This window comes from Alosa alosa, chromosome 13, assembly GCF_017589495.1.
Source record: "Alosa alosa isolate M-15738 ecotype Scorff River chromosome 13, AALO_Geno_1.1, whole genome shotgun sequence".
Lineage (NCBI taxonomy): Eukaryota > Metazoa > Chordata > Actinopteri > Clupeiformes > Clupeidae > Alosa > Alosa alosa.
This window is the reverse complement of record NC_063201.1, coordinates 16,408,285-16,435,614: the sequence shown is the minus strand read 5'-3', so window position 1 is coordinate 16,435,614 and position 27,330 is coordinate 16,408,285. Positions and strand designations below refer to the sequence as shown.

The following is a 27,330-nucleotide window of genomic DNA, read 5'->3' as shown; positions in this document are numbered from 1 at the left end:
CTGTGTGTGTGTGTGTGAAGAGAGAGACCTTACCAGTGCTTGAACAAACTTGAATGATATGATTGATTGAATGGTGCACACTGAATTAATATCTTACAGTTTAGCTCTGACAGTAGCAAATGTCTCTGGATGATTTGGCAGTTTTAGTACAACTCGTTCCTGAATACCTCATTCTTTAGGTTACAGTGAATGTCAAGATATGGTCCTGTTTTAGGTTTTAATATGCATAGAGAAAGAAAAAGGTTTCAAGTGAAATTTTGTTTTCTTGTCTTTGTTGACTAAATTTGGTCCCTTGAGACCTTGAGCTCATTCAAATGCCTGTCACGTCCCTGTGCACCCCAGCGAGTATTTACGTGAGCATGCACTACCTGCGGCACAAGGCGACGGAGGTAAGCTGCGCTCTTGGCTCCGCTTCCTTACACTAGGGAAGGGCGGTGCTGGGAGATCAGACCGATAGTGCACGGTTAAATACAGAGACCAACAGATCAAAGCGACTCAGTCACAACAGAACATCATCAAGTGCAGCTTCCAGCGACTACTTGCCTGTCAGTACGCACGTTGCTAACATGGCAAACGCATACCTGCAGGGAGTTGAGATCTCCGCTTCACAGTTCCTGGATATCTTTCATCATTATGACAACGACGGTAATTTTTTCCCATGTTGTTTTGGAGTTTCTCAAAAAGTGGAGATGAATGTTTGAAAAGGCTGTGAGGCTGATGAGGCTGATGTTCCCTCATCACCTGATGAGGGAACATGTTATTCCACCCGATCAGACCGATCCTAAAGTTTGTAAAGCAGCTGATAAATTATGTTTATCGTTTTTGTTAACATTCACTCGGCAATAGATGTCAAGTCCTACAAACAGTGACCCTTGAAGAAATCACAGAGTGAGCAGCGAAAGACACGGGGAAACGATGTAGAGAGCATCTGGACCAGTAATGGATTGATTGATGTTCCTGAAAATGACCCAGGCTAAATGAAGTTACCAGAGCCCACCTGTCTAAATTTAATCTAAAAAGAAATTATTATTACCTCCTGTGATTAATTTGGCGATTTACGTCTTTACAGGTAATGGATATATCGAAGGAAAGGAGTTGCAGAACTTTATTAAAGAACTTCAGCAAGCCCGGAAACAAGCGGGACTGGTAAGTAAAAGCATCCAGTTGTCTTCATATGATCTCATAGATTGTATTTAGCGTAATCTACATATTTATTGCAAAAATGCAGCCGTTTTGTCACTTGTGGTCTTGTGTAAATTTCTTTTTTGATTATCGACTGTCGCTCTGAATGAATTGTATGACCGTGCGTAATGGTATTTTCCATGTGGCCAGTAGAGTAATGCATATTCGCAGTATAATTCTATTGTTTGCACTTGAACAACGAAACGACAGACTTTCTTTGGAAGTTTGTCAAAGACTATGAGCTGCTGAAGTATGATCAGGATTTGATTACCTGAAATATGATAGATATGTTCATATCACTCTGTGGTGGTTGAAGGTCAGATCCTCTCGCGGGTAAAAGCATCCTGCAGACTGTGAACAATGTTTTACAATAGCTTTACACTTCAACATATGGTCACTGCTGGGGGAGAGAATTGCGCATTTTCCGGTCAGTGATTTCATATGCGCATTTATTTGATGAAATTTACGAGGGTTTTTGGCTAATGATGACTGATGATTCACCAAGGACCTGCGCTAAACGATTATTGTGGTCTTCTAGCCTACTGTTGATGTATGAATGACAGTAATTTGCAATAATTTCTATTTTCATTATCATTACATAACAGATGTGGCAATTGACGGCGAATGGAAAATCTAAAAAATCAACCATCTGAAACCAAGCCAGGATTAATTTGCATTGCATTATGATTGATACATTATGATTGATTAATGATATAATTAATACAAGACTGTGTGCATGCAAAATCTTGCAAAATGTCCTTTGGTTTAAAAGATAATTAATCTCCTACTGCATATCGAAACTCCCGACTGCATATCGACAGAGAATGGGAGATAGGTCAGGGAGGACGATACTTTCATCCTTTGCCATTTTATAATTTGGAAGCTGCACATTCTTTTCATCTCTGGCATTCTAGAGGCCGGTGTCCAGTTCACATCATTGCCGTCTGTCGTTCAAAACAGATGCTAACGAGAGCATTACCATTTTGTATTTGCCAAAGGTTAAATACTCGTTTGGTGCTTTGTGTAAAAGCAATTAACAAGGTTTTCTGAAGTTTGGCAGTAACGCTGTAATCTATAAACAGCACAAATGGAGAGTAATAGCACATCTGTCAAACTAAGATGAAAAAGACCCCCTAATTAACCTGATGTGGAGAAAACATATTGATATAATTGGAGAAAAGTGGGGTGTAGCCATTGATTAATAGCTACTGCTGCTTTAGTATTCAATATACAAACATCCCTACTCTTATGATGGGCTAAACCAGATGAACATCAATCTTTACGTGTATGCCAGTTTAACTCTTAGTGGTCAGGTAGGCTATACCACAAATCAGCTTTGGGGAGTTCTATAACATCTATGGCACAATAACTCAAACAGCTTTGTGTCTCATACAAAAGTGTCATTTTGCTCATCAATCAAGAGCCATTTAGGACAAAAGCCTCATTTCATTCCTCGCTGAACAATTCAGTGCCTCCCCAAGATATCGGTCGCATGACTTTCAGCTATTTTCTAAGAACTCATTTCAAAGGTTGTACATTTGTTCAAAGGCATCTGGTAAGCCAAGCTATTTAGCAGATACTAATGAAATTAAACAGTGCAGTGAACATTGCATTTTGTGAACACAATAACCACATTTCATAAAACATATCACACAAAGACAGTTTTAATAGGCAAAACTAGCAGTTAAACCAGTGGTCAGGATTTTGGCATCTGGATTGAAAGATGGTAGCCCTACGAAAATATTTGGAACCTATTCACCAAAACAAAAATGAAACTCCCTTTGGAGATTAACACAATAACATAATAATCTATTTCATAAAGAAAACAGAATGGGCAACTAGTTAATTCAGGGTAGAACAAATAGATACTGACCATTTGATTTTAGGTAAAGAAAGGGTAAAGGATTGTATATTAGCTGAGGCCCAGGCTACTTCACACTTGTTCACCCAACCTCTACAAAGCTTGTTCATAAGCTTTGCATTCATGCATCTGATCATGGGGATCTTGAGAGTTTTGGAGGCAAGGCTATCCATCAGCTTATAGGGATGGGGGGCTGGTTGCTGGCAGAATTGACACACAGGAGTAGGCTTGCTCCATACTTAGGTGCAGATGTAACTTCATCGTAAAACCTTTTTTCCCAAATCAACATTAAGCACATGCTTTATCTACAGCTTCCTGAAATGTCCTGTTTAATAGCCACTTGAATATCTACAGTTTATCCCAAAGCATTAAGACGTAATTGTCATTGTACACCAAACATATGCAGCTTAGTCCTCCTCACTCAGCCAGAGGAGAGTCAGGTGTCAAACTCCAGTGTAAACAATTGCATTGTTCCAGAGGAATGTCATGACCTAAGCAGAATCTGTCTATGTACATTATGATAATGTGTGAATTTGCTTATCTAAATCAAAATAAACAGGTGTTCAGTCTTGAGCTGATTTTAGATGGAAGGGTGTAATGAATGGATAATCCAAAGCCCATATATAAGGTACTGTACTATTATAATTAAGAAATAATTTTGACCTGTTGCAAATAAGCAACTTCATCAGCAGGGCCTCTGGATACTTGCAGGTGAAGGATTGGGTTTCCTGGAACACACCAGTAACTGATGGTGTCTTGTCACAGCTTGCGTTTATATAAAAAAAACTTTACTTGTCATTACAAACGGTTTCCCTTATTGTGGAAATGGTTGGAAATTAATTCTGGCATAACGGAGAGTCTTTCATGAGCCAGCACCCAGCCCAGCCTCTGAAAGATGGGCCAGGAGCTGCAGAGCAGCTGTGAGGCTGCTTCTGATGCGAACATTAATCAGCCTTAGGGCCGGCCCCACAGTGACTCAGCATACACAGACTCACGTGATCTCGATATACACAGCCGTATAGGGATGGTAACTAACTAAACATTACATATGCATTATACGATACATTATACAACAGTAACTAACTATACTACCAGACAGAAGTATTAGGTTTGATGCAAGAGGACAAGTGAAAGTCATAAAATGGTTTCTGTTAAAATGTTTTATGTAATTCTTAGTTTTGAGAGGGAAATTCAATTCATTTAGTCTGACATGACTGTCAGTGTTTGGTTCATATTGTCCATCCTGCTGTTCTCAAAAAACAAAGCAAGCTTCTCTGAACTGGACATACAGCTGTCCAGAACTACACAGGGAGTTGCAATAATCTTCTCCTCTGTACTGTTTGACAACACTGATAACTTCTTAATCAGCAACATGTCTGCACATGGCATATCTGTATAAGTTCACATCTCTTACTGTGATGTATTTGAGCACTCTTGACGTGCTGAGTGGCAGCATTAGTCCAGCATGTAGTATTTCTACATGTGACAAGGCATGACCGGTCAGAAGAGTGTCACAGTGCTTTACCCCACAGCGTCACAGATCCACTTTACATCACCTGTCACTTGACAGCCCTGCACGCATGCAGGATCCCATGTTGCCATCCATACACTCTTAAAACAAATGTGTTGAAACAACACAACTTGCGTTGTTTTTTTAACACATCTCTGTGTCCAGATAGGGACGACACGTTCGTTTTTAGTGTGTAGGCTACACATTTAGTGGTGATACAGACCGATTGGTCATCATTCAACGATGCATTTACCAAAAGCAGACACGATAACATGAGGAAAGTATTACAATTACAGTCTCTATCGCTACAATGGTAAGCTAGTTGCACAACAAATACCAACTTGTACAATTTGTAATGAGCAATGTTGTGTAGATGATTACTGCACACACAGGTTTCTAATTTGAATCAAACAACAGTTTTGTATTTTTACAGCTGGAATTTCAATTAGGGCTTATTTCAACGGTGCAGATGAAGAATTTCTCACCTTCATCGTCCACTTGTCTGTAATCTCAGAGTTTCCCCGCGGCTGTAATTGAGAGAAGCATCCGATAAATAGCAGCAAACTCTCAGGTGGCCAACGAGCCAAAGAATGCCTTTCAGACAACTTTCAAAACAGACTGCCGCAACTGGCCTGATAAGCCAGAGAATGGCTCTGCTTTGAGGAGTTATCTCTCGTCTGCTCTGCTTACACAGGAACTAACAGACCAGATGAAGGCTTTTGTGGAGGAGTATGAGAAAAACACTGATGGGAAGATAGGCATTGTTGAGGTAAGTGTTTTTCATTTACACTTCATACACAAACTCTTACCAAACATCTCAGCACACTTTCTTCAAGCAACGGTGACCAGCTGATTCTTCCATTTTGCATCCTATGACAGGATATAGAGATAGAGTCTGAGATGGGAGTTTGTTTTACTTTTGGAGTTACTTTTACAGCCTTGTTTTCATGATGTGTCTTTAAATGGGACCACAAAACAGCCTGTTGCATCTCTTTTCTGACATGGAGAGCTTGTTCTTGAGTTTGCTCACTGAGAATATAAAAATTGGTCCCAATGGTCCCAAATTCCCCCATTTAAAATTGCTTGTAGTAATTTGTAAGACAGCAGTTATGACAACTATCTAGTCTACAGTACATAACAAGGTCTTTGGAAAAGTAAAAAATGGCACCATATTAGTTATGAGAAGTTTAGTAACCATTTTGCGACAGGACACAAAAATATGTAAACTGTCAGATAAAAAAAAATGGTTCAAAAGTGACAAATGACTTTCCAAAGTCTGTGAAAACAAGTGTAATCCTTCTCAGTGCCATCACCACAACTCATTTGGGGTGCTGTTGGGGTGCTTAACATTTCCCACGTTCAAAAACATCAGCAAGAAAAAGCCGCCACATAATGACAGATTAGACCTACCTCCACAGGCGATCCATAACATGAATATGATAATGGCTGTTCAGCGCTGGCTTGGTTTTTAATCCTGATGCTGGAGAAACTGGCTTACATTTCACTCTGGCGGTGCTCCGGGCCTGCTGATTGAATGCCTTTGGGTTGAAAAATCAATTACTGCAGCTGTCGGGTGAGGGAGGCAGGGCAAGCCAGTCATCTCAGAACCTTAGAGATCTGCCATGTCAGAGAGGACATTTTGATATCCAATCTGGTTAAAACATTGCCTGACATTTCAAATGACAACCTTCATGCATTTTTTTATTATTATTATTATTATTATTATTATTTTGCCGAGATGGGTTTGAGAAGAGTAGTTTAAGGAAGTTGTTTCCTTAAACTGCCGAAGCTGTGCTTTACTCGTACAAAATTAGGACAGGCTAAATTGTCAGCTCTCTGTGTAGCTTATATTTATATATATATATATATATATATATATATATATATATATTTAAAAACCGTCCAGCTCATTATTTAGCCGAGATGGGTTTGACAAGAGTGGTTTTTAAGTGACATAAAATTATCCATAAATGGTTGCATTTTGGAAGAGGAGGGAGACTTTTATGACACTAGAAACACATCACAAGACATCCAAGTGACCTGTTGGATTACCTCATAGCTTGAGAAAGGCATGGATTTTGAGACTTAGGAAATGTAATCTACATTAAGAAATAACTTGAGGTGCCAAGAACGATAAAAATGGTGGAAGTTGTTTCCTTAAACTGCCGAAGCTGTGCTATACTTGTACGAAATTAGGACAGGCTAAATTGTCGACTGTTTTTTTAAACATCTCAAATACTGTGGATTTAAAGGGTGATGTTAAATATGCTTGTTAGCATGTGTGCATGTATGATGTATTTACAAACCTAAAGTAGAACTCTGCCTAAGCCAAAGCAAAATCAGATCACCTTTTCAGATTTAGTGAATGACTTCCTGTGCAAAAGTAAAATGAGTAAAATGAGTGCAACTCAAAAAAAAAATTGTCCTGAATCACTGGCCATGGAGGACGGACAGTAGACCAGCCCATGCATGTGTGAAATAATTAAAATTATTTACAAGATGTTGATGACTAGAGGGAATAGAATGCTGGTACATTAACTCCCAGTAATTGCAATGTCTTACGATGGCTGCCTCTGAATCCTTTCAGTGTAACAGCGGAGGAGATTACTCTGTAGCCTACGTTGCTATGACAAATTGTTTTGTTTACGGTAGAGGATCAGGAAAAAAAATTCATAGCAAATAGTAGTAATAACCCATGTCTTTGCAGGAATTTGCACAAGGGGACACAAAATTGCTTGAAACTAAGTATTTCATGGATAATTTGTGATCCTAAATGATTATTCCATCCCATATAATTGTTTTATTGCTTGTATTGTTTCCCTGTCTTTGCCACAGCTAGTTCAAATATTGCCCACAGAGGAGAACTTTTTACTATTTTTCCGGCAGCAGTTGAGATCCTGTACAGAATTTATGCAGGTATTTTCTTCTTATTGAATAAAAAATACTCTATTTCTGTGTGTACCCAAGTGTTGGGTATTCGGCCTATTGTGTTGGCAGTTAACTGAGGAAATGAATCATATTGTTGTGTTGGGCTGGACATAAACTTGATGATTGCACACTATATTATGTGGGGGATACAGCTCACCACAAATTGTAACATGATGTCCATTGTGTGACCCCCAGGCCTGGAGAAATTACGATGCTGACCACAGTGGCTATATCGAGGCTGATGAACTCAAGGTGGGCTAGATTTGTTCCACAACTCGCCTGGACGAGCAAAAACCTGGTGGCTTTTAGATGACTCATCATCAGCGAGTGGTTCTCAGAGTCCTTTGGTGTCCGCCGGTCGATTAGACTGTGGAGCAAAATTACATTTTCTCATATTGAAGTGTTGCTGCTGGAATAGTCATTTATGAGGGCAAAATATAAACGCAAACCTTTCTCTTGCCGTCACACTCCTCTGCTAGGTGTGTCACTTGTAACGTTTCTGAAGTGGGTATTGAGCGAGAGGAAAGAAATTAAGGTTGGAGTGCAAAGCCCCATGGGTAATTCAGGGGCTGGCCAAGGAAGAAGGCTTAACCATGATGTTCATGGGGCTAGACCAACTCCATCTCACTGCTGTAAAGGATTCAGTATGCCAGCTGGTTTGGAAATTATGTTTTTGTTAGTTTCCACCGAACTTTAAGTGCAGCAGGTAGTAAAAGTGGCCCTGAAGCCAGAGCAGTTGCTCCAGCACAATGACAGACATATGCACGCCTCACAGGGGCCAAAGGAAACACTGAGTAAGGAGACTAAAAATAACGCTGGCAATTTAAATTAACGACTCAAAATGAAGCTTTTGAGCAGCTGTCCGATTTTCACTCAGTGATTTGATAATGAAGGCAATCTGTCACAACCGGGCTTCCTCCTTGCATGAAGGACTGCACTGATGGGCTGTTTAAAAAGGTCACCAGCAAGTCGACCAAACAACCATTACAAGGGAGGAGACATGATTCGCTGCAGTGGCTCTATGAAGAATTTGGTCACGGTCACAATTGTTTGTAGTCACGGTCAGAGTTGCTTCAGTGTCACTCAAAATTGCTAAAAGAGTCTCTGAATAATATCAGGATCGCTTTTACCTGTAGGGCCACTGAATGTATGTTAGCAACTGGTAATGAATGGAAATACAAATTATGCTTTGATTTGATTGCAGAAAGTTTTGATAAGTTTCCTTTTGACTGTTAGGCTACTACACTCTAGTGAGTGACATGACCTGCATGAGCCTCATCACAAATCCCAACATAATCTCTTCAGTAACGATATGTATTTATGTGTGTGTGTGTGTGTGTGTGTGTGTGTGTGTGTCTTTTCTCTGTAGAACTTTTTAAAAGACCTGCTTCAGCGAGCTAAGAAGCCATATGATGAGAAGAAACTGGACGAGTACACAATAACCACAGTAAGGACGCGGCCCAGCTCAGCTCCCCAGGTCACTCTTTATATCCACCAACACGGCCCGATCAATTCCCCTCAATCCTCCGTCTGTCTGTCGCAGAGCTGCTACAGCTCACCGACGTGACAGACTGAGTGATTTCAAAGACCCATCATCAGAGCTACCTAAAGGCAGCCAGACAGGCCAACAAAAAGCCCTTTTCCATCACTGCTCTTGCTGGGGCTGGACAGCGCAGGGCACCGGCACCTCACACGCATGTGCTTCTCTTGTGTATTCAGGACACGGTTGTGGGCTGAAATTATTACAACAGACAGCCCTCAGGACTGAAAATACAGTTACAGGCTGTGCAGCTTCAAGGTTATCAGCCAAGCCGTTATTGCTGACTTGTCAGTTTGCTCCAAAATTAGGATTTGATGACAAAGTAAAAAGAGTGCATGCCTCTGTAATTTTACAGTTGTTAAATAGAACCTAAATGTTGACTTATCACACAACCCACACTACAGGCCTGTGGAATATGTGCTAAGTACATTTTTCATATAGGTCTTAAAAATGAAGGATCATTTGTATGATCACATGGTTTGCACCAGGTTTGACCGACAGAGATACTGTTTTTACTATGTTTGATATTTTAGCTGAAAATATTTGACTCCAACAACGATGGGAAGTTATGTCTCGCTGAAATGGCAAGGTTGGTCTGCAGTTTTGAAGCCTATTTCAGTAACCCATCTATATGTGAGAGCTTAGGCTCCACCAGCAGATAAATACTCATGGTGATTCTCTCATTTTGCAACAGACTGCTGCCAGATCAAGAGAACTTCTTACTCAAGTTTCAGGTAATTGAAGTGGCCGAAAAAACACTTCTGTCAATACACAAACAAGAAATGACCTTGACTGTTCAGCCTGCTGAAGATTCCGGTTTCTCTCGCCCCTACAGAACGTGAAGATGGACAGAAAAGAGTTCAACAAGATTTTCGAGTTATACGATAAGGTAATGTCTCGTTCCTCTTTTCCAGCCCTATTCAGACACACCAGAAGTTCAGCTCTCTTGCTTTTCACAGTACCTACCAATACATTTTGAAACCCTATCGATTGTAGCCTCTCTCAGAAGCCATAAACCAGACACTGAACCTTTAGAGATTTGTGAGGTGATTGCCCCCTCAACATCTCTATTTACCAAATGCTCAGGAGACTCAGACCCTCATTGGTATGCAGAGAGGACGCACCATCAATCGAGATATTACTGCGGCTGTACTGGAGCTTGTGGGGTTGCGGCTTGGCTGTAATATATCGGCGTGTCTATGACTGAGGGCAATTTCTTTGCCTCTAATAACAACGGCCCCTGATGCGTGCAAACAGGCAAGGGTTTGGGTCGCACAAACGTGAGCCTGGCGTGAGTGTCTCTGGCCTTCTATCAGGATATTCAGAGAGGCAATTTGCCAAGAGACAGAGTGATATGCTCATTAGCACAGCTAGAATGCAACGCAGGGAGGGAGTGAAATGGGCGACTGCCTAGTGCCTGATTTAACATGCATCTGGTTTTCTTTTGTGGTTGTTTTTTTCCAGTGGTGTTCACTGAAAGACCGGGGTACACGAAACTTGGTGGGCATGTAACCCCACATGGATAGCATGGAACCATCGTTTTTTGTTTTGATCTGTAGCCCCCCCGCTGTACTGGACCCCCCGAAAGGAGGGTAGGGCAGACACAGTTTTCTGAATATCTTGAGAACCGTAGGGCCCTAGGATGACCAATTTTTCCCGTATGTTTGCCTCCAGGGGTCATGTTAACCCATCCCATGTGCACACATGTGCATAAACTGATACACACGCACACACATACATTTACAGTAATCATACGTATGACACATACTCGCACAGTAGACATATGTACGCATGCATGCACAAACACACATACGCAGGCAAACACACAAGCACGCTCACACACACACACACACACACACACACACACACACACACACACACACAAACATAAACGCAGTACACATGCATGCACATGCATTCAAGAATTTCTCAGAATTATGAACAGGCAAGATGGGGGTGGGGTTGTATAAAATGAATTTTACATGTGAAATCTATGAACTAATCATGTTTTGGTACTTGTTGTCTAGCAGATACCAGTGAGAATTTAGTGTGGATAATGCATAAGACAGTTAGAATCATATAGGCCTTTCAGCGTGATTTATTTTTGTGGAAAAAATGTGCTGGACTGGGCAGCGGTCATATTTTGTACCGCTCTGCGGTACATCTAGTTTGTTTGAGTGGTTGTAGGCAAAAATAGCTGCAAATTACTTCTATCCCCTCTTACTGTGCTGTTTATGTGACAATCTATAGGTCAACCTATTAAGTCCACAATGAATCTGTAGAGCTCATCTGGACATTTTGTGATCATTTTGCATTGTGATCTGCTGACGTATAACGCTGGCAGGATGCATTTGTGGTTTGATTGGCTACTTGCGTTACAAATGAGCACCCTGAAATTCAGCATGTCATTGCTTTGACTCTGCATGCAGAACTGATCGTCAGGGCCTCTCTGCTTTGTCAAAACCCATAGAGAATGTCCCATTTCCAACAGGAGATTAGGGGAAAACAATTATGAAATAGAATATCATCTGGTTTCCTGTTTGTTTGACACACATCTGTGCTGTTAGCATACTGGTGGCTCACAATTGTCCCTTGATTTTTCAAGCTTTTGTTTTTTGATTCATTGAGTAAAGCATGTTATTCTCTGCACCAGCTAGGTTGTTTATGCAAGGCTTACAAAGATATCACAAGCAAAAAACTTGAGGAAAAACTTACAGAAATGGAATAAACTAAATCCTTGGGTAGGCATTTCCAATTTTCTTCAGATGCACTAGGAAAAGTTTTCACAGATGCACTCACTGAGCAGTGAGTGGCAAGAATTGGCTTCAGAAACAGAGACTCAAAGAAGGCTAGCACACAGCATGTGATACCCTGAGGGTCTGACTGAAGCAACCAAAGTAAGACTACAAGAGGCCAAGTGTAAAGTTACTGTGAGTAAACAAACATCAATGTCCAATTGAGATTTGCAGAACGGCTGTGCTCAGTGTTAGAGATCAGTCGAGAACATCAGATAGTCAGTACTAACTCCTTACCCTTTGAATTCTGCTGTTTCCAGGACAGAAATGGCTACATGGATGAAAATGAGCTTGACGCCTTGCTAAAAGACCTGTGTGAAAAAAATAAAAGGGTAAGTGTGGACCCCTACCCCCAAACAGGGAAAGAACTTGCCCACTTTAAACCCCCTACCCTCAAACGGGGAAATAACTTGCCCACTTTTAATCCATAACTCTTGAGCAAACAAATGGCACTGAATCATCACAGAAATGCCATGCAGTCCGAGTTAATGGGGTGGAAAACAAACATTAATTTCTCTGGAAGAAGCATGTGAACATCAGCCAGTCATCTAATATCTCCCCCACCCCACCCCCATCACACACTCGGATACACAGTATATATGGCCTACAGGTTTTACGTAAGCCTTTTGAAGACCAAAATCTGCCTAGTTCATTGGCAGTAGCATGCTTGTGAAGGCCATCTTTATGGGTCAAACTACAATGCAACAAAAAGAGTAAACATTTTTGTAAAATTTTGTAAAACAAAATTTATGTGAAAGTGTAATCAGTGAATCTATGTTTGTAACTGATATAACCAGATATATGTATGGATATTGACGTGATCATGCTGCATATAGTTGTGTAACTGAAGATCCAAATCATTTGTTGGTTTCCTTCTGAAAGCCTGAACAATCACTGCACCCATGTAATGACAAAGTCAAGTGTCCATTTGAAAAAGCAATATAACAGCTGTGGCTGTGATGGCACAGGGAAAAACAACAAGAAAAAAAATCTCTTCTCTGTCTGACAGGTGCTCGAAGTTAGCAAAATCCCCACGTATAAGACAGCCATCATGGCCCTGTCCGACGGAGGCAAGCTGTACAGAGAGGAGCTGGCGCTTGTCCTGTGCGCTGAAGAGGTCTGAGGCAGAGTCCCCGCCCCCTCCTACCCTACGCCCACCCCCACCATACCTCTCCGCAGCAAGCCCCCCCTCCATCTGCAGACCCCCCATACTACCCTCCCCGTTCCAGGCACCCCGCCGCCCCCCCACTCCGTTCACTCGTGATGTGCGTGACGGTAGCTACAGCTCTAAGGTGTTTATTTATTTTTGTTGTCTTTTATTTTCAAGGAAAACTGATGTAAATTTTACTGAGGCAAAGTGTACTGTACGTAGAGAGGCATCTGTTCAAAGACCGGTAGCAAAACTTTTCAACCTGTCGTTTCTATACTGTTTGTACAGCTTTTGTAATAAGATTGATACATTAAATCAAGGACCTACACCCTGCATTGCCACCCTGTAAACTCCACAACATGGGGTCACGGCACCCTGCTGAACTCGCCTGCGACAAACCAACTACCAAGCAGAACAACAACGACGATAACGATTACAGTAACAATGATAACGTTCCTACTGTAGCCAAAGCAATAACGTGTATTTGAGCGGATGAGCTTTGTTGAACGAACCTGTCAAGAACTAAATCAACTGGAATTCTTTAAGAGAAGATAATTATGTTTCTTTTGCAGTGCATATTGGTTGCTGCTGTTAAAAAGTCCATTAAGGTACTGGTGAAACTACAGTATAAGCACACGTCTATGACACGCATTTATCCCCCGTCCCCTTTAACCTGTTAGCCAAACCATGTCAGATCAAACTCTTTTGCACTGTAAAGAATGACATGCTCCTCTATGCTAAACACCTGACACTGTGTAAGAGGTCATTAAACGAAAAGGAAACACTACCTAGAGAAAAAACAAACAGTGGTGTATAGTTGTGTGTTTCTGTCTCCGTTCGACCTTACAAGTCACAACTAAATTAAATGCCTTCTCTGAACACCCTGGCTTGTGTTAATTGTTTTGGGTAACGGTCACATTCCTCACCATATCTACAGGAGATCACCACAGATCTCACACAGCTTTAATTGATAGCACCAAACAAGGCATTACGAAAACACCACTCGAGTTCAAATAAACCAATTTTGAAACTGTGGATGTCGGTTTAGTGCTACTTTGCCAGTGGCAGACAAACAGAGTTGAAAATGGAGCTGGGCTCTGCCAGACGAAGTGTTGTCAATGCAGCACGGATAGAGAGAGCACCACGATCTTTATCATATAATTGAGCAGCTGTAGACCCTAAAGTTTTAAAGCAACAGTTCAGCCTTATCTGGGACTCTCCAGGGCGGTGCATACTGCATGGAATTAGCTCTCAGTGTGTGTGTGTGTATGACAGAGAGAGAGAGAGAGAGAGAGAGAGAGAGAGAGAGAGAGGTGTGTGTATGAGAGAGAGAGAGAGAGAGAGAGAGAGAGAGAGAATAGGTGTGAATGCTGCATCTGCCGCATCTGACAAGAGAACACAACTCTTAGACATCACCCTTTAAATTATTGTGGAGGATGCACACTAATCCTGACACCTAAAACACACACAAAAAATAAAAAGGACTGCAGACAAGGTCAAAGTCAAGGCAGCAGCATTAGCCTGTCAGTTAGTCAACAGCTCTCTGTGTGGTTATTACACCCATGCAAAAAGCACTTGTGAAGGGGTATGTCGTATTCAACACACAAAGATGCTGCATAAATCAAAGCGGCTGCATTAGCCCGTCAGTTAGTCTACAGCTCTCTGTGTGGTTGTTATTGTATTGATGCAAACAGCACTTGTGAAGGAGGTATGTCGTATTCAACACACAAAGATGCAGCACAACTGGCCCAGTGAGTGAGTGCAACACAGATAGGTCACTGAACCAACACCAAGTCAGGAGGCTTTGTGTAGAGGTCAAAAGGATGCCTCCCCATCCTCCTCTTCCTTCTCCACCCTCGACAAAAGGCAGCACATCAATGGGACCTGCCGTCACACACACCATCAAGTGGCCCATGTTCAAAGGTGGTGGATGAAAAAACAGACAGGCTGAAGTGGATGGACAAGGCGATGGAGTGGAACAGCCCGAGGGACATCTCTCTGGGGTGATGAGAGAGCAGTGGGCCGAAAGGAGAAGAGGACGAGGCCAAAGAAAAGAGTACTTATGGATTTGGAAGAAAGAAAGTTAGAGAGAGGGTAAGTGTAAGGTCCAACACTGACGTACTGTAACAGGTCATGCACAAAGCACTACATATTTCTGTAAGAATGGATTCAGGGCAGTCACTAGAAGCCTTGACCATTGCACAATACATTAGAGAAATATTGTTACTTATTTCTGAATTCAAATATGGGGAATAGAATGGTATATTGCTGCAGAAAAGGTTTATTCTGTTTCAAGATATGAGGCAAATAATGTTTGTCATTTTTGTACAAAACATTAGTGACCACAGGCACTATCGTGCTTAGATTTAATCCCTACAAAGGTCACTATATTACAGTATGTTATGGCGTTGGGAATGATCTAAAGGCCACAGGCACTTAGCAAGGCAATCTCAGAAATACATGCAAATCTTACACACTGAGGTGGCATGTCTATTCTGATCATCAATTAGGGGATTCATAAAAAAAAATGAATAGAATAAAAACATCAACAAAAGGCTGTGATCACAAAGAGACAATACTGCCATTAACAGTCAAAGTCCTTAGGAGCCTTTTGTGCTTCGGATCATGGTCTCGAGCATAGACCACTGTTCCTGGGTGACCTGCAGGACAAGAAACAGTGCTGTAACACGTGTTGTGCCAAGCCATCCAATTTCACAACAAGAGCTGGTTGAAAAAAAGAAGCATGTCTAGTTCTTACCCTTCGGAGTTCATTGAACTCTCCGGCCATGGACACATATTCTCCTCCATCCATCCGAATGACCTGTGCAGTGAATGCATGAATAAGGACAAGTTAAGGTGGATGACAAAAGAGTGATATGAAATGCTCTGTTTGTAAGGCTGCCGTTGAGGAAATGTCCACACAACACTCAGCCCTGCACACGCCATTCGACGGGTCCATGGGTCATTCCACGTCAAATCAGATTATTTGCATGACCTAACCTATGTGCTAACATTAAATCATCAGAGGGCAAGAATGTTCAGCTGCTGGAGAGGAGAGGAGAGATGAGGAGAGGAGAGGAGAGGGGAAGCAGCACAGTCCTTGCACTCCCCTCCCTCTGAAACCGGAGCGCTCCTCTGGGGCAGCCACAGGGCCCTGGTCCCTGTGCCTACTCTCCCTGCCCTGGAGCAGAGCCCCACCGCTCCCAAGGTCAACACACACACACACACACACACACACACACACACACACACACAAAGACTCACCGCTCCTGAAATCCAGCTGGCATAGTCGCTGCAGAGGTAGGCGGCGAGGTTCGCAATCTCTCCTGGCGTTCCCAGACGGCCAGTCGGAATCCTGCCAATCATTGACTTCTCGAACATCCCGGTGGGATCCAAACGACTGAATGCACCCTTCAAAAGGACAGTCCACAGTTACGTGTCAGTGACAGAACACTGTTGTACACCCAAAGACTAAATGTAAGGATTGTATCTGCTAATGTCAACCTTTGATATATTTTATCCAGTGCAGTTTGTCAATAACAACAAAAACACTAACGTCCAAAAAGAAACATGCAGTGAATGACTGACTGCCAGCAACTGAATTATTAAATCTTAAATCATTATAATCATTAATTAAGCCTAGATTCTTGACAATATGACCTTCAAAATGAGTTCTTCTACAGTCCTTAAAAAAGGCTTAACAAAGGCAGGGGACCTAATGTTATGTCCTGGCATAGTATAGGACTGAGGAGGAAGAACAGCACATTGTTAATGGGAAACCAGACTGAAAACGATCCATACAGACTAACTGTTTCATGCCAAGACTATAGAGCCAAAAACACTCCCATATTTTAGCTCCTGCCATGGAGTGAGTCATCTAATTGCACCTCAAAGGTGGAATAAATACTTAAGTCCTCAATGCACATACTTCCTGTGCAATCTACACACTTCTGAGCAGTACAATCCGCCAATGCTGAGATTTGGGTCAAGAAATGTAAAAATGTAAGAAATGTAAAAAAGAGCTACAGTATATAATTCCTATGGTTTAGGACATAATGTTACATCACAAGAAGCAGATTTGTTTGTGTCACCAAAACCATTCGCAACCCCCCCCTCCTCCCACCCCAACACAGCATCAGTCCTCATTTGCCACAGAGGGGGAAGAGACAGGAGGAAGCAGGATGCTCTGGTGTGATGCGCTACCTTGGTCCTGATTGGTCCGGGTTGAATCACGTTGAACCTCATGCCGTAGCGTCCCCACTCGGCGGCCAGGGACCTGTGGTACAAACACACGCATCCTTCCTCAGACTGTGATAGCGAGCGACCGGATAAGCGGGCAGGCCGGCCAACGGGCAGCCCTGCGGCGAGCCCCGCTCGCCTCTTTCTCATTAAACTCTCCTGATGGGGTTAACGCTCAGGCTGCGGGTACAATTATCTCCAAGAGAGCGCCAGTGTTCTGGCCACTTGTTTTCATGCTGTTTATTCCAACAACACAAATAAAACCGAAAGCTGAACACAGAGAGGAAAGGAGGGAATAGCTGTGTGTGTCTGTGTGTGTCTGTGTGTGTCTGTGTGTGTCTGTGTGTGTCTGTGTGTGTCTGTGTGTGTCTGTGTGTGTCTGTGTGTGTCTCTTTCTTAGGGTCAATCCAAATCACTCAAAGAAAAAGATCAGTGGAAAGGCTTGGGTAGGGAGGGGGGACTGCAGATTGATTTGTTCCTAGTCAGCATCAAGGATCTAATGCATACTGAATGAGCAAAATATAGGTCCAAAAATAGACCTTGCCCAGAGAATTGGTGTGAGATTAAAAAAAAAAAAAAAAAAAATGGGGGTTTGGGGGTTTTGCTGCCTAGCCCCGATTTAGATGTAGCATTAACAGAGAGAACAGTGGGGTCAATGTTTCAGGTGAACAACCACACAGAAAAGAGTTCTATCAGTTGCAAATGAATAGAGGCAGATAGTGACCCCCTGACAAAAAGGTGTCTTGCACATAGAATACAAATGGACTAGTCAGTTTTACCTCAGCAAATATCTACTCTTCTTAAGGCACACAGTTATGAGGGTTAACCCTTTCTTTATACTGTACATGCACGTAACCCTTTCTTTATACATAGCTGATCTCATTTTCAAATCGGGTAACAACCACACGTGACCCCATGCCCCACATGCAATTTCGAGGTGGTCTCAGTGTGGTTTATGTCAGTGTCCGTGTCTGTATGTGTGTCTGTGTGTCTTTCTGAGTGTGTGTACGTTTCGCTAGCCCGGTTCTTTCCCCTCGTTAACCATCTGTCTGAGGGAAGAGGTAGGAGCACAATGACCCATTCATCACAGTAATGCCCTTTTCAGTGTGCCTGTAAAAAGGGAAATGGGGAGATGTGTCTTACAAGGGGAGAGGGAGCGAGCCACACCAGCGCACAGGGCAGTGTACTCATCACTGTTTTAACACATTTCATGCCATAGAAGACAACTGGACTGGCCCCTGCTATCCCATTTATGTATTTCAGGCCAAGGCCATAATATTGGAGGCCTGAGGCTGATATACTGTACATTAGATATTAATCTGATTTATCTGGTGAGCTAACGACGCCAATGAGAGTATATTTGCTGCAACATGTATACAGACATCTCTGAGGTATATTTGATTTGCTTTCTGAGTGAATGTTTCAGTGGGAATTCATGTTTTCTAATGAGTGGCCTGTCTACATCAAGGGAAAGGGGAAACTGCCCTGTCCACTGATGTATTCCTGCAGTTTCGATCCATCTTCATTGCGGGCAACTTTCCCAGGGAGATCAGGACGGGGGCTCCACATTTAGGATGTAAATTAAAAGTGCTGTCACACTCATTAATGCTAATAAATGCACCCCTTTAAAAATACATTAAGGTGGCGTGCCGATGGGTGGGACTTTTTCCCCCAAACGTTTACAAATGGGGGGGCTGCACAGAAGCAACTACCATTTGCGTGTTTCTATGAAGTGGTATGCTAGACGTACTTGCACATAGCTTCCACACCAGCCTTGGCAGAGGCACTGGGGACCACAAAGCCAGAGCCACTCTCTGCATAGATGGTGGTAATGGCCAAGAACGCAGCCCCTGGAAAAACAAATAAGCAGAGAAATCAATCAATAACTAATCAAAGCAAAGTGTGGGCCCAGCTCCTGGCTTCACTTGACCTGAGAAAAGAGACAACTCCTTCAGCCACTCAAAAATCAGTTTCAGTCTAAAGCTCAAGCGAATGAATGACAAACATACTCGCAATTAGGACTGCACCGGTCCACCTCCAAGCATGGGAATTAAAGGACATCATTAATTTAAACGCAGCGAGCTTCATAAAGTGCTGCCACCAATGGCTAGCGACGCAGCACAATCAATGAAACAAACATTAAAGAAAGGGTAGACTCTCTATGGAAGCCTCTTAATTGCTCAACGGTGTAAATGGCAAATTAGAGACATCGTCTCTGCGTTGTGACTGCGACGTTCCCTCACAATGGCCTGATTGCAATTTCATTAATAACTGTTTTCGGAGGAGGAGGGAAAAGGTCAGTACAATCAAAGGATGGGCAAGCCCTCCACAAGATCAACACAGACTGAGGAGGACAACGTTAGTGTTGGGGCATCAAGCAAAATCGTATGGTGGGTGGTCTTTAGGCATCCAGCTCTACAGTATGGTTCTGTGTAGGGCCCATGCCCTTTGAGTATGCATGGCTAGAGTAGGATGCAGCACACAACCCAAAGAGGACCTCAGGCACTGGACAGTAAGGACTGCATTACTACATGCAGTGTCTGCGCTGCCTTACGGTTGATGGGACAGTTAAAGGATGAATGATGTGTCAACTGAAAGGATAAACAATGTGCATATTTCTATAAGGCCGGGTGCACTTTAAGTAAAAAGTAGTGACTGATATTTAATAGAAAATCGTATCCAAAGTGACGCGGACTTACAATGCTGGGTTCAGGAATCATATCCAGGCCAACCAATTGTCAGGCAGCGACCCCACTGCTGCTCCGCCAAACCTTCTGTATAACTTCTATATGACTGGTAGGGATATGACTCCATTGCTTTGATGGCAATTTAATTTTCGTATGTAATTAGTTATTCCAACCAAAATCTCAGCCCAACACATCGTTGTAATTAGTGTAATGCTAATGTTTCCATCACATCACATACATTTAATAACACAGATGAACACAAATATTTACTTAATTAGTAATTACTGGGTACAACAGAGAATGTATCAAGGGCCGCCTGACAACTGGTCAACCTAGGCTCGATTCCCGAACCCACCTTTACGAGACCATATCACTTTGGATAAAAGTGTATGTTATACATCATTCAACTTTAAAACGAGTGAAAGGATTACAAGGTTAAATGGTGCAGCAGCATGCTTTGGGGAGCAGTTTTCAGTGGAATCGATTGACCAATAGGTATTACCCTCAGCAATGGAGGGGTGTGTCTGCCACCCTGTGGTCTTAGCAGAGCAATACAACCGAGTTTCCATTTGGAATCTGAAATGACTCTCAGTGCTCATTGGATAAAAAACAAGAAAACACTAAGTGGGCCAGTGGTAGTCTTAAAAGAGACAGTATGGGACAGTTTGATCATTTTGAACCCTGTTTTTATATGCAACTAGTAATCGCATCATTGTAAAATTTATTTTCATGGTATAGACCCTTTCAAGAGAGTTCCATTATCAGCATCATAGTTGGCCCCACAAGGCTTCCGTTTTAACATTCCATATGTTATCTTAATGCAGAGGAAGTAGATTGGGGCCCAAATAGAACGTTCAAGCATTGTTTTTGTTTTTATTGTTGGAAGGGTCCATATTGGCATGTGAGGTATACATGAACAAACCTGTTGTTCCAACTAGCTGCTTATTCTATGCGTGGTGCTATCCTTTTTCCACTGACTACAAAATATGCATTTTATATGTGCCGATATAACACCATGGGTCCGAGTTCGAAAGTGAAGTTGAATAAACCAATCACACACACAACCAGTGTTAAATTCTGATCTATCTATCTTTTATTAATTAACTACGGCCTGACGCTGCCCATGTTGTGCGTCTGACATCGCTCTGGCCACAGTGTGCATGTACTGTTGGCAAAATATTTTAGAATGAACCTATGATACCCACAGAAAACCTGCCAGCTGAATATGAAACACTTGGTTAAGATTGCAAAGTACCGTAAACATGGTTTAGATGGAAACATCAGGCAAGTCTATTCTTTGAATGTGGGATAGAGACAATGCATGCAAAATGTGCAAACCTTTTTCAGCTTTAATGAGGCGCTTCCCAATTTCCAGTGTTACAAAGGCCGTGCCGTTCAGCACAATGTCTGTGATGGTCCTCCAGGCATTCGCAGACAGCTTCTCTGAGGGGGAGACGAAATTACCTGCAGCATTGTTGATTACCACCTGTGGAATGGAAAAACCATCAGACAGACAGCTCGTCCCGGCCTTAGGAGGAATAATTATGCTGTTCTCCCAGCATGAACATATGTGGGGTTTCAGTGAAAAAATTAGCTGAAGTTCATGTTGATCAGATTTCTATTCTTTCCTAGTGCCTTAGAGTAAAGTAGTTCAACACTGATGTGCCAACTCAAAGCAATGCTGATGTTCTCCATATCAATACGCTATATAGCAACGGTTATTTGCACAAATGCACTTGTCATTCTCTCTATAGAAAGAAACATCTGCCAGACAACATGGCAGGCAAAAGAAACCTAAGAAAACAAGGTGAAGTGACAGATCTGTGATGAGGCCTTCACAGTGCAGGCAGTGTAGCGCAGAGTTTGTACCTACATCAGGGAGACCCACGTCACTGATCAGCTTCGTCACAGCAGCCTCTATAGACGCTGGGTCCCGCACATCACACTTCAAAGCATGGACCTGTTGGAGGAATACTGCCCGAGTGATTCAAAGGCTCAAAACACACCAAATATAGATTTCGGGACACCATTACGACACCTTGGGAAGCATAAGGTACAGGTGATCAGTCTCTACAGCAGGAGAAATGATGTGTTCCAGTAAAGTAAGCAACCACTAACAAAGTATTAAAATTAGGATCACTTACACATCATAAAGACATTTATTAAATATAACTTGCTATAAGTTGCTAATTTAACAAGTAAAAAGTGAATTGTAGGTGTCTGATGCAATCTTATGTTGACAGGCAATCACACAATCACATCCCCTACACAATCTCAGATACATATAGATTATTACCTTGTTTCCAGTCTGTTCTGAAATTTCTGCAGCAGTCTTTTCCAGAACATCAAGCTTTCTTAAAACAAAATAAGCATCTTAGCATTTGCCGCAAGATGTTCTTCTCCTACAATGAACTTGATATATTCTCCAGAATTGTTTGAGAATATTGCAAATGCAAACCCAAAGGAAATGTCTGTGATATTTCAGATTGAGATAGAGAACATTCAACTGAGCAAACAACTTGGTTTCTCTCTTATTCGTTGTGACTGTAATGATAACTACAATCAAGAAGTTATCTATGTGAATCACTACCTCAATGAAACAAAATGATAATTCACCATAAGCGATGAAAGCACTGATGCTGACCTGCTTGCAATGACGCACTCGGCACCTAAGCTTGACAGGGTAGTTGTCATTCCTCGGCCTAAACCAGTTCCCCCTCCTGTGATGAAAGCCACTTTATTTTTGAACGTCCCCGGGACCAGCATTGGCACTTCGGAAGGGGGAAAGAACACAGCTTGTGGAGGCGGAGAGTCCTTGCGCAGTGCATTAGTCCCATTACTGAAGGCCTGAAAGAACAAACGGAAGTTAAAACTCTTGCAATTAATATGAAATATGATTCTAGTGTCACAGATTACATAGTTAACCAGAGCAATAAAAAGACTGGAGTGAAAAATAAATGAATACAGATACGGCGAGTAGGTGAAAGGTTAGGTCAGCTTCCTACATGGACACACCTACCTTACCCTTTTCGTCTTTTTCGTTGCTGCGATCATGTACATTGAAATAATCACACAGAATAGTTAATCCACAAAACGGTGTGTTTGCAAATTATGCTAATAACGCTAACTAGCTGTATGGCATTTTCCCATGACCTCAATAATTCCAAGTGGCTAACAAGCTTCTCACAACTCTCAGTAACCACCAACACATGATGTTAAGGTGACATTACCAGTGACTGGTAGTCAACTTGTTCTTACTTAAACAAGAGTACTAAACTTTCAGATGCAAAGCAATCTTACCCGTAAAAGTGTGAATGTTTTGACTGGTAGACTTAGATCACGTTTGTACGCAGCTACTGCGTGCCCCAACAATGAACTTGCCATGTTTTCAAAGCTGAGCTGAGTGACCTTTCACCCAGTAAATTAAGAAACCTTAAACAAGGCAGACGAGTGGAACTACTGGACCATGATAATACAAAACATCAGAGACTAAATGAACATGTCACACTATTACTCTGCAACAGCACTGGACACAGCTAGTTCAATAGCAAAAGTTTCACCAAACATTAGGCTCATTCGACTTCATGCAACCCTGCGCGGACCTGGCCGAACGTGACATGCTGGACTTTTGCACGATAACTAGTTCATTTCGTTGAGCATGCATCACGTTCAACCATATCTGCGCAGCGCTGCATGAAATCGAATGAGCCTAATTGTTGCCACTGCGGCTTTAAAACGCCGCAACTATTACAAGATATGTACGGGGGAACATGGTTCGTAGGATTCATTATCCAACATATTTGTTTTAGTTTTATCAACTTGTACACTTCTTTTGATATCAGCCATTAATATACCATTCTAAAGAATTACTTGATCCTGGTTTATATGTGATTGCAGCAAAGTTGATTTTTTAGCACACTATCAACCACCCCCGTTTCATCAATCTGTGATCACGCACGCCGTGGTCCGACGCTCAGGCGATGATACCGTAAAAACATATATGCAAGGAACTCAAGATAATATTCAACGATTATCCGGGAGTTTCATACATTTATATAATCATCTGCTGCGAAAATGTTATGCTGAATTAAATATTCTATCAGTGTTAGAACAGATAGTGATGTAAATGAATCCCTTACTTTAAAAAGTGCGTAGTTTTACATATTTTGTTTTGCGCGGTCTTTTCGTAATTTAAGGTAAACATGACAGTGGTGTCATTCATCGTAGGCTGTGTCAGTGAACATGCGGAAAAATAGTGCAACGAACTCTGACTACCAAGCAAGTAGTGATGTCCACTACAAACCCCCCAATAATACTGATATTTAGTGGTAAACGCAAATCAGGGAAGGATTATGTAACCGACTTAATTCATAAAAGGTGAGTTCAGTTCTTATTTGTCCCCTAGCCTTGCTTGATCTTGTCAACCTGTCAGCTCAAATGACATTTTTCTGGACTAACGTTAACCATAGCTTTATTCTGCCAGAACAGTAAGATAATGTAATGTCTCAAATTGTTTCAAACGTTGTATGTTGAAGAAATGTAAAGTACAAATGCACTATATTTGAAACTAGGTAACGACAGACATTCATTCACAGCAGTTGAAGTTTCAGAAATCAACGGTTGTTGGCTTAAGCGTTTTGAGAACTACACAAGTTATTTCAAAGCTACGTTTAACTTAATTTCCTTTGAAACAGGCTGGGAGATGATACATGCTGCATCCTGCGTCTGTCTGGGCCCCTGAAAGAACAGTATGCAAAGGTGAGTTAAAAGATCACCTAATACAAGCCAAATTACTAGTTTCATCATTGAACAATGTTTATGTGAATTAAGGGGTGGCCATGATTCTGCTGTTGGTTCAAGTATTGTAGTCTTATTTTATGTTTGAAATGTTTTCATAACTGACCCTTTCAATGTGAAATGAAAATGACCCATTATGAATGTGGAGATTGGGAAGTAGGACATTGTATGTAAATGGGCATATAGCACAGATTGTCAGTCAGAGTATGTTCTAAAAAACACACTAGGAATTAGATCTAGTACACGAAGATAGTGCTCTATGGTTAGAAAAGTAGTAGTTCCTGGAGATTCCTGAGTCATGTAATTTTAGCTATTTGAGCCACTCTTTTGATTGTTCGTGTATTAGGAGCATGGTCTTGACTTCAGTAAGTTGCTGGGAGCGGGCCAGTATAAGGAGCGATACAGAGCAGACATGATCCAGTGGGGAGAGAGGATGAGGGAGCAGGATCCTGGGTTCTTCTGCCGGCTGGCCATCAGAGAGGCAAAACAGCCAGTTTGGGTAAAACGAGGAAGATGATTTTGTCTTTTCCTTCATCCCTACATGTACAGTATGATCTCATTTTTGTTGTTGGCAAAAATGTTCTCTACTTATGTTCAGTGTTTGTGAACCTCAATACTGCACTACTAATAAAACAACATAAATTATATAATGAGGCCTTGTTTTGTTATTAGAAGGGGCTTTAAGGTTGGTTTATTGTAGCTGAAAGTTGCTGTAAAACTTCAGTAACAGTGGGATTAAGAGAGTAATGTGAAACCTCTTTATGTTGTTGTGTTAAGACAATACTTTAGAAAAGAAAAAACATTCAAGAGATACTTGAAGAGTCTACCTTAATCACACCTGTCTGCTCCGCTCTCCAGATCATCAGTGATGCTCGGCGCATGTCGGACCTGCAGTGGTTCTGGAGGGAGTTTCCTCAGCAGTGTTGCTGTGTGCGCGTAGAGGCCTCGGAGCAGATCAGATTACAGAGAGGATGGAAGTTCACTCCAGGTGATCTAATCCCAACCAAGTGCATTTGAGATATCAATGGATATTGTTTCTTATATTGTATCTAAAGGGAGCGGTGGTGGTTCAGGCGGTAGAGGAGTCTTTCAGTAATTGGAAGGTTGCTGGTTTGAGCCCCACCTCTCCTGACCCTGTTGAGGTATATATACTCTTGATCCCGTGAGGGAAATTTGGTCTCTGCATTTATCCCAATCCGTGAATTAGTGAAACACACTCAGCACACAGTGAACACACAGTGAGGTGAATCACACACTGATCCCGGCGCAGTGAGCTGCCTGCAACAACAGCGGCGCTCGGGGAGCAGTGAGGGTTTAGGTGCCTTGCTCAAGGGCACTTCAGCCGTGCCTACTGGTTGGCGCTAACCAGTAGGCCACGACTGCCCCAAGGTGTCCTTGAGCAAGACACTGAACTCACAGAACTCACAGACTGCTCTGGATGTACTTGTTGGCACCTTGCATGGCAGCCTCTGCCATCGGTGTATGAATGTGTGAGTGGATGGGTGATGCATTGTCATTTAACAGACTAATGTGATGTATTAGGTGCCAGTCCTATTTCTAGCATGCACATGTTTACAACGTGGCTTGAGCCGCGCCTGAGACGTGCGTATCACACAGGCTGTGTGCACGCTCTAACCTGTTAACATGGGCACAGAAATGAAAATGGACAGGTAATACAGCTGACACACAGCTGTCATGCTTGCGATCTGAATAAGCCCTTACTAATGTCAGTCCATTTTTAAGTCAATATGGATAAAAATGCCAGCTGCCAGCACCAATGTGAATGTAATTTTTTTTGTTTAGCAACAGCACTGACCCCCCCACAATTATCCATTTTCTTTCCACAGGTATTGATGACGCAGAGTCAGAATGTGGTCTCGATCAGGGAGTGCAGTTTGACTGGATAATTAACAATAATGGAGATGCTGTACTTTTGGAAGAACAGCTGAAAGAACTGTTTGTGCTGGCGAAGGAAAAATCTGCACACAATAATGGACAACAAAGTATTAACAGTTAACCACAAATTCTTGAGTTTTACCATTTTGTTAACGGTCTAACATTGTAAATACCCCCAAAAAGTGTATTTGTACTAATAGAAAATGCAGTGAAATGTCTTTTAATCTTGATTTACTTAAAGCTTAATGTGCATAGTACAACTTAAGTCTTCTCAACTTCTTTACATTGCCCCCATTTATCGCAGCAAGATGGTCATGGAGACAGTGGATTGCCTGTCTTAAACTGCTTTTGCTGTAAATAAGGGAAGTTACAATTCCATGCTGCTAATTTATTAGTGACTGATGCAACTACAGTTGGAGGGAGGGATGTGTGGTCCAAATAAAACTACAACCAGGACTTCAAAGCCCCAATTATAGCATCCTCTCTTGACAACCTGCTGCTACTTCAGTCCACCATTGCACCATAGCGTACCTGTAATTACAGAAGAGTCCACTAGGTGTCCACTCAACCACCAGCTCTGGGCCCTTCATGTGGGATCTATTTGCGATATCAGGTTAAGGTTATCACACAGAAGGACCTTGTATAATCCATTACAAGGACAAAGAGCCACTTGTACTATTCTACAGAACAGGAGCAGCAGTTAACTTTGAGCAAAATGGGTTAAGGTGACATCAGACCGGCTTTG

At 42.1% G+C, this 27,330-nt stretch overlaps 3 protein-coding genes across 4 annotated transcripts; 2 read left to right on the top strand and 1 right to left on the bottom strand.

Annotated features, from left to right (window-relative positions):
- On the top strand, positions 1-13,845 carry calb1 (calbindin 1). Its single transcript, XM_048260533.1, has 11 exons — positions 1-645; positions 1,070-1,146; positions 5,248-5,322; positions 7,389-7,469; positions 7,677-7,733; positions 8,851-8,928; positions 9,555-9,610; positions 9,716-9,755; positions 9,857-9,910; positions 12,077-12,148; positions 12,826-13,845. The coding sequence occupies exons 1-11, from the start codon at positions 567-569 to the stop codon at positions 12,937-12,939; spliced, it is 783 nt and encodes a 260-aa protein (XP_048116490.1). The 5' UTR covers positions 1-566; the 3' UTR covers positions 12,940-13,845.
- A 1,384-nt stretch (positions 13,846-15,229) lies between these two features.
- decr1 (2,4-dienoyl CoA reductase 1, mitochondrial) lies at positions 15,230-23,513 on the bottom strand. 2 transcript variants are annotated; one of them, XM_048260524.1, is made up of 11 exons: positions 23,193-23,513; positions 22,537-22,739; positions 22,189-22,246; positions 21,766-21,852; positions 21,231-21,378; positions 18,956-19,055; positions 17,170-17,242; positions 16,231-16,377; positions 15,725-15,787; positions 15,557-15,626; positions 15,230-15,491 (listed from the first exon to the last, which is right to left on the bottom strand). In XM_048260524.1, the coding sequence occupies exons 1-10, from the start codon at positions 23,274-23,276 to the stop codon at positions 15,567-15,569; spliced, it is 1,023 nt and encodes a 340-aa protein (XP_048116481.1). In that variant the 5' UTR covers positions 23,277-23,513; the 3' UTR covers positions 15,230-15,491; positions 15,557-15,566. The 2 variants fall into 2 exon arrangements, with proteins under 2 accessions (XP_048116481.1, XP_048116480.1); XM_048260523.1 differs by having other exon boundaries at positions 15,230-15,626; positions 23,193-23,512.
- A 606-nt stretch (positions 23,514-24,119) lies between these two features.
- Positions 24,120-26,803, top strand: pmvk (phosphomevalonate kinase). Its single transcript, XM_048260538.1, has 5 exons — positions 24,120-24,269; positions 24,587-24,650; positions 25,036-25,188; positions 25,548-25,677; positions 26,537-26,803. Exons 1-5 carry the CDS (start codon positions 24,181-24,183, stop codon positions 26,704-26,706), a joined length of 606 nt encoding a protein of 201 aa, XP_048116495.1. The 5' UTR covers positions 24,120-24,180; the 3' UTR covers positions 26,707-26,803.
- The last annotated feature ends 527 nt before the right edge of the window (positions 26,804-27,330 follow it).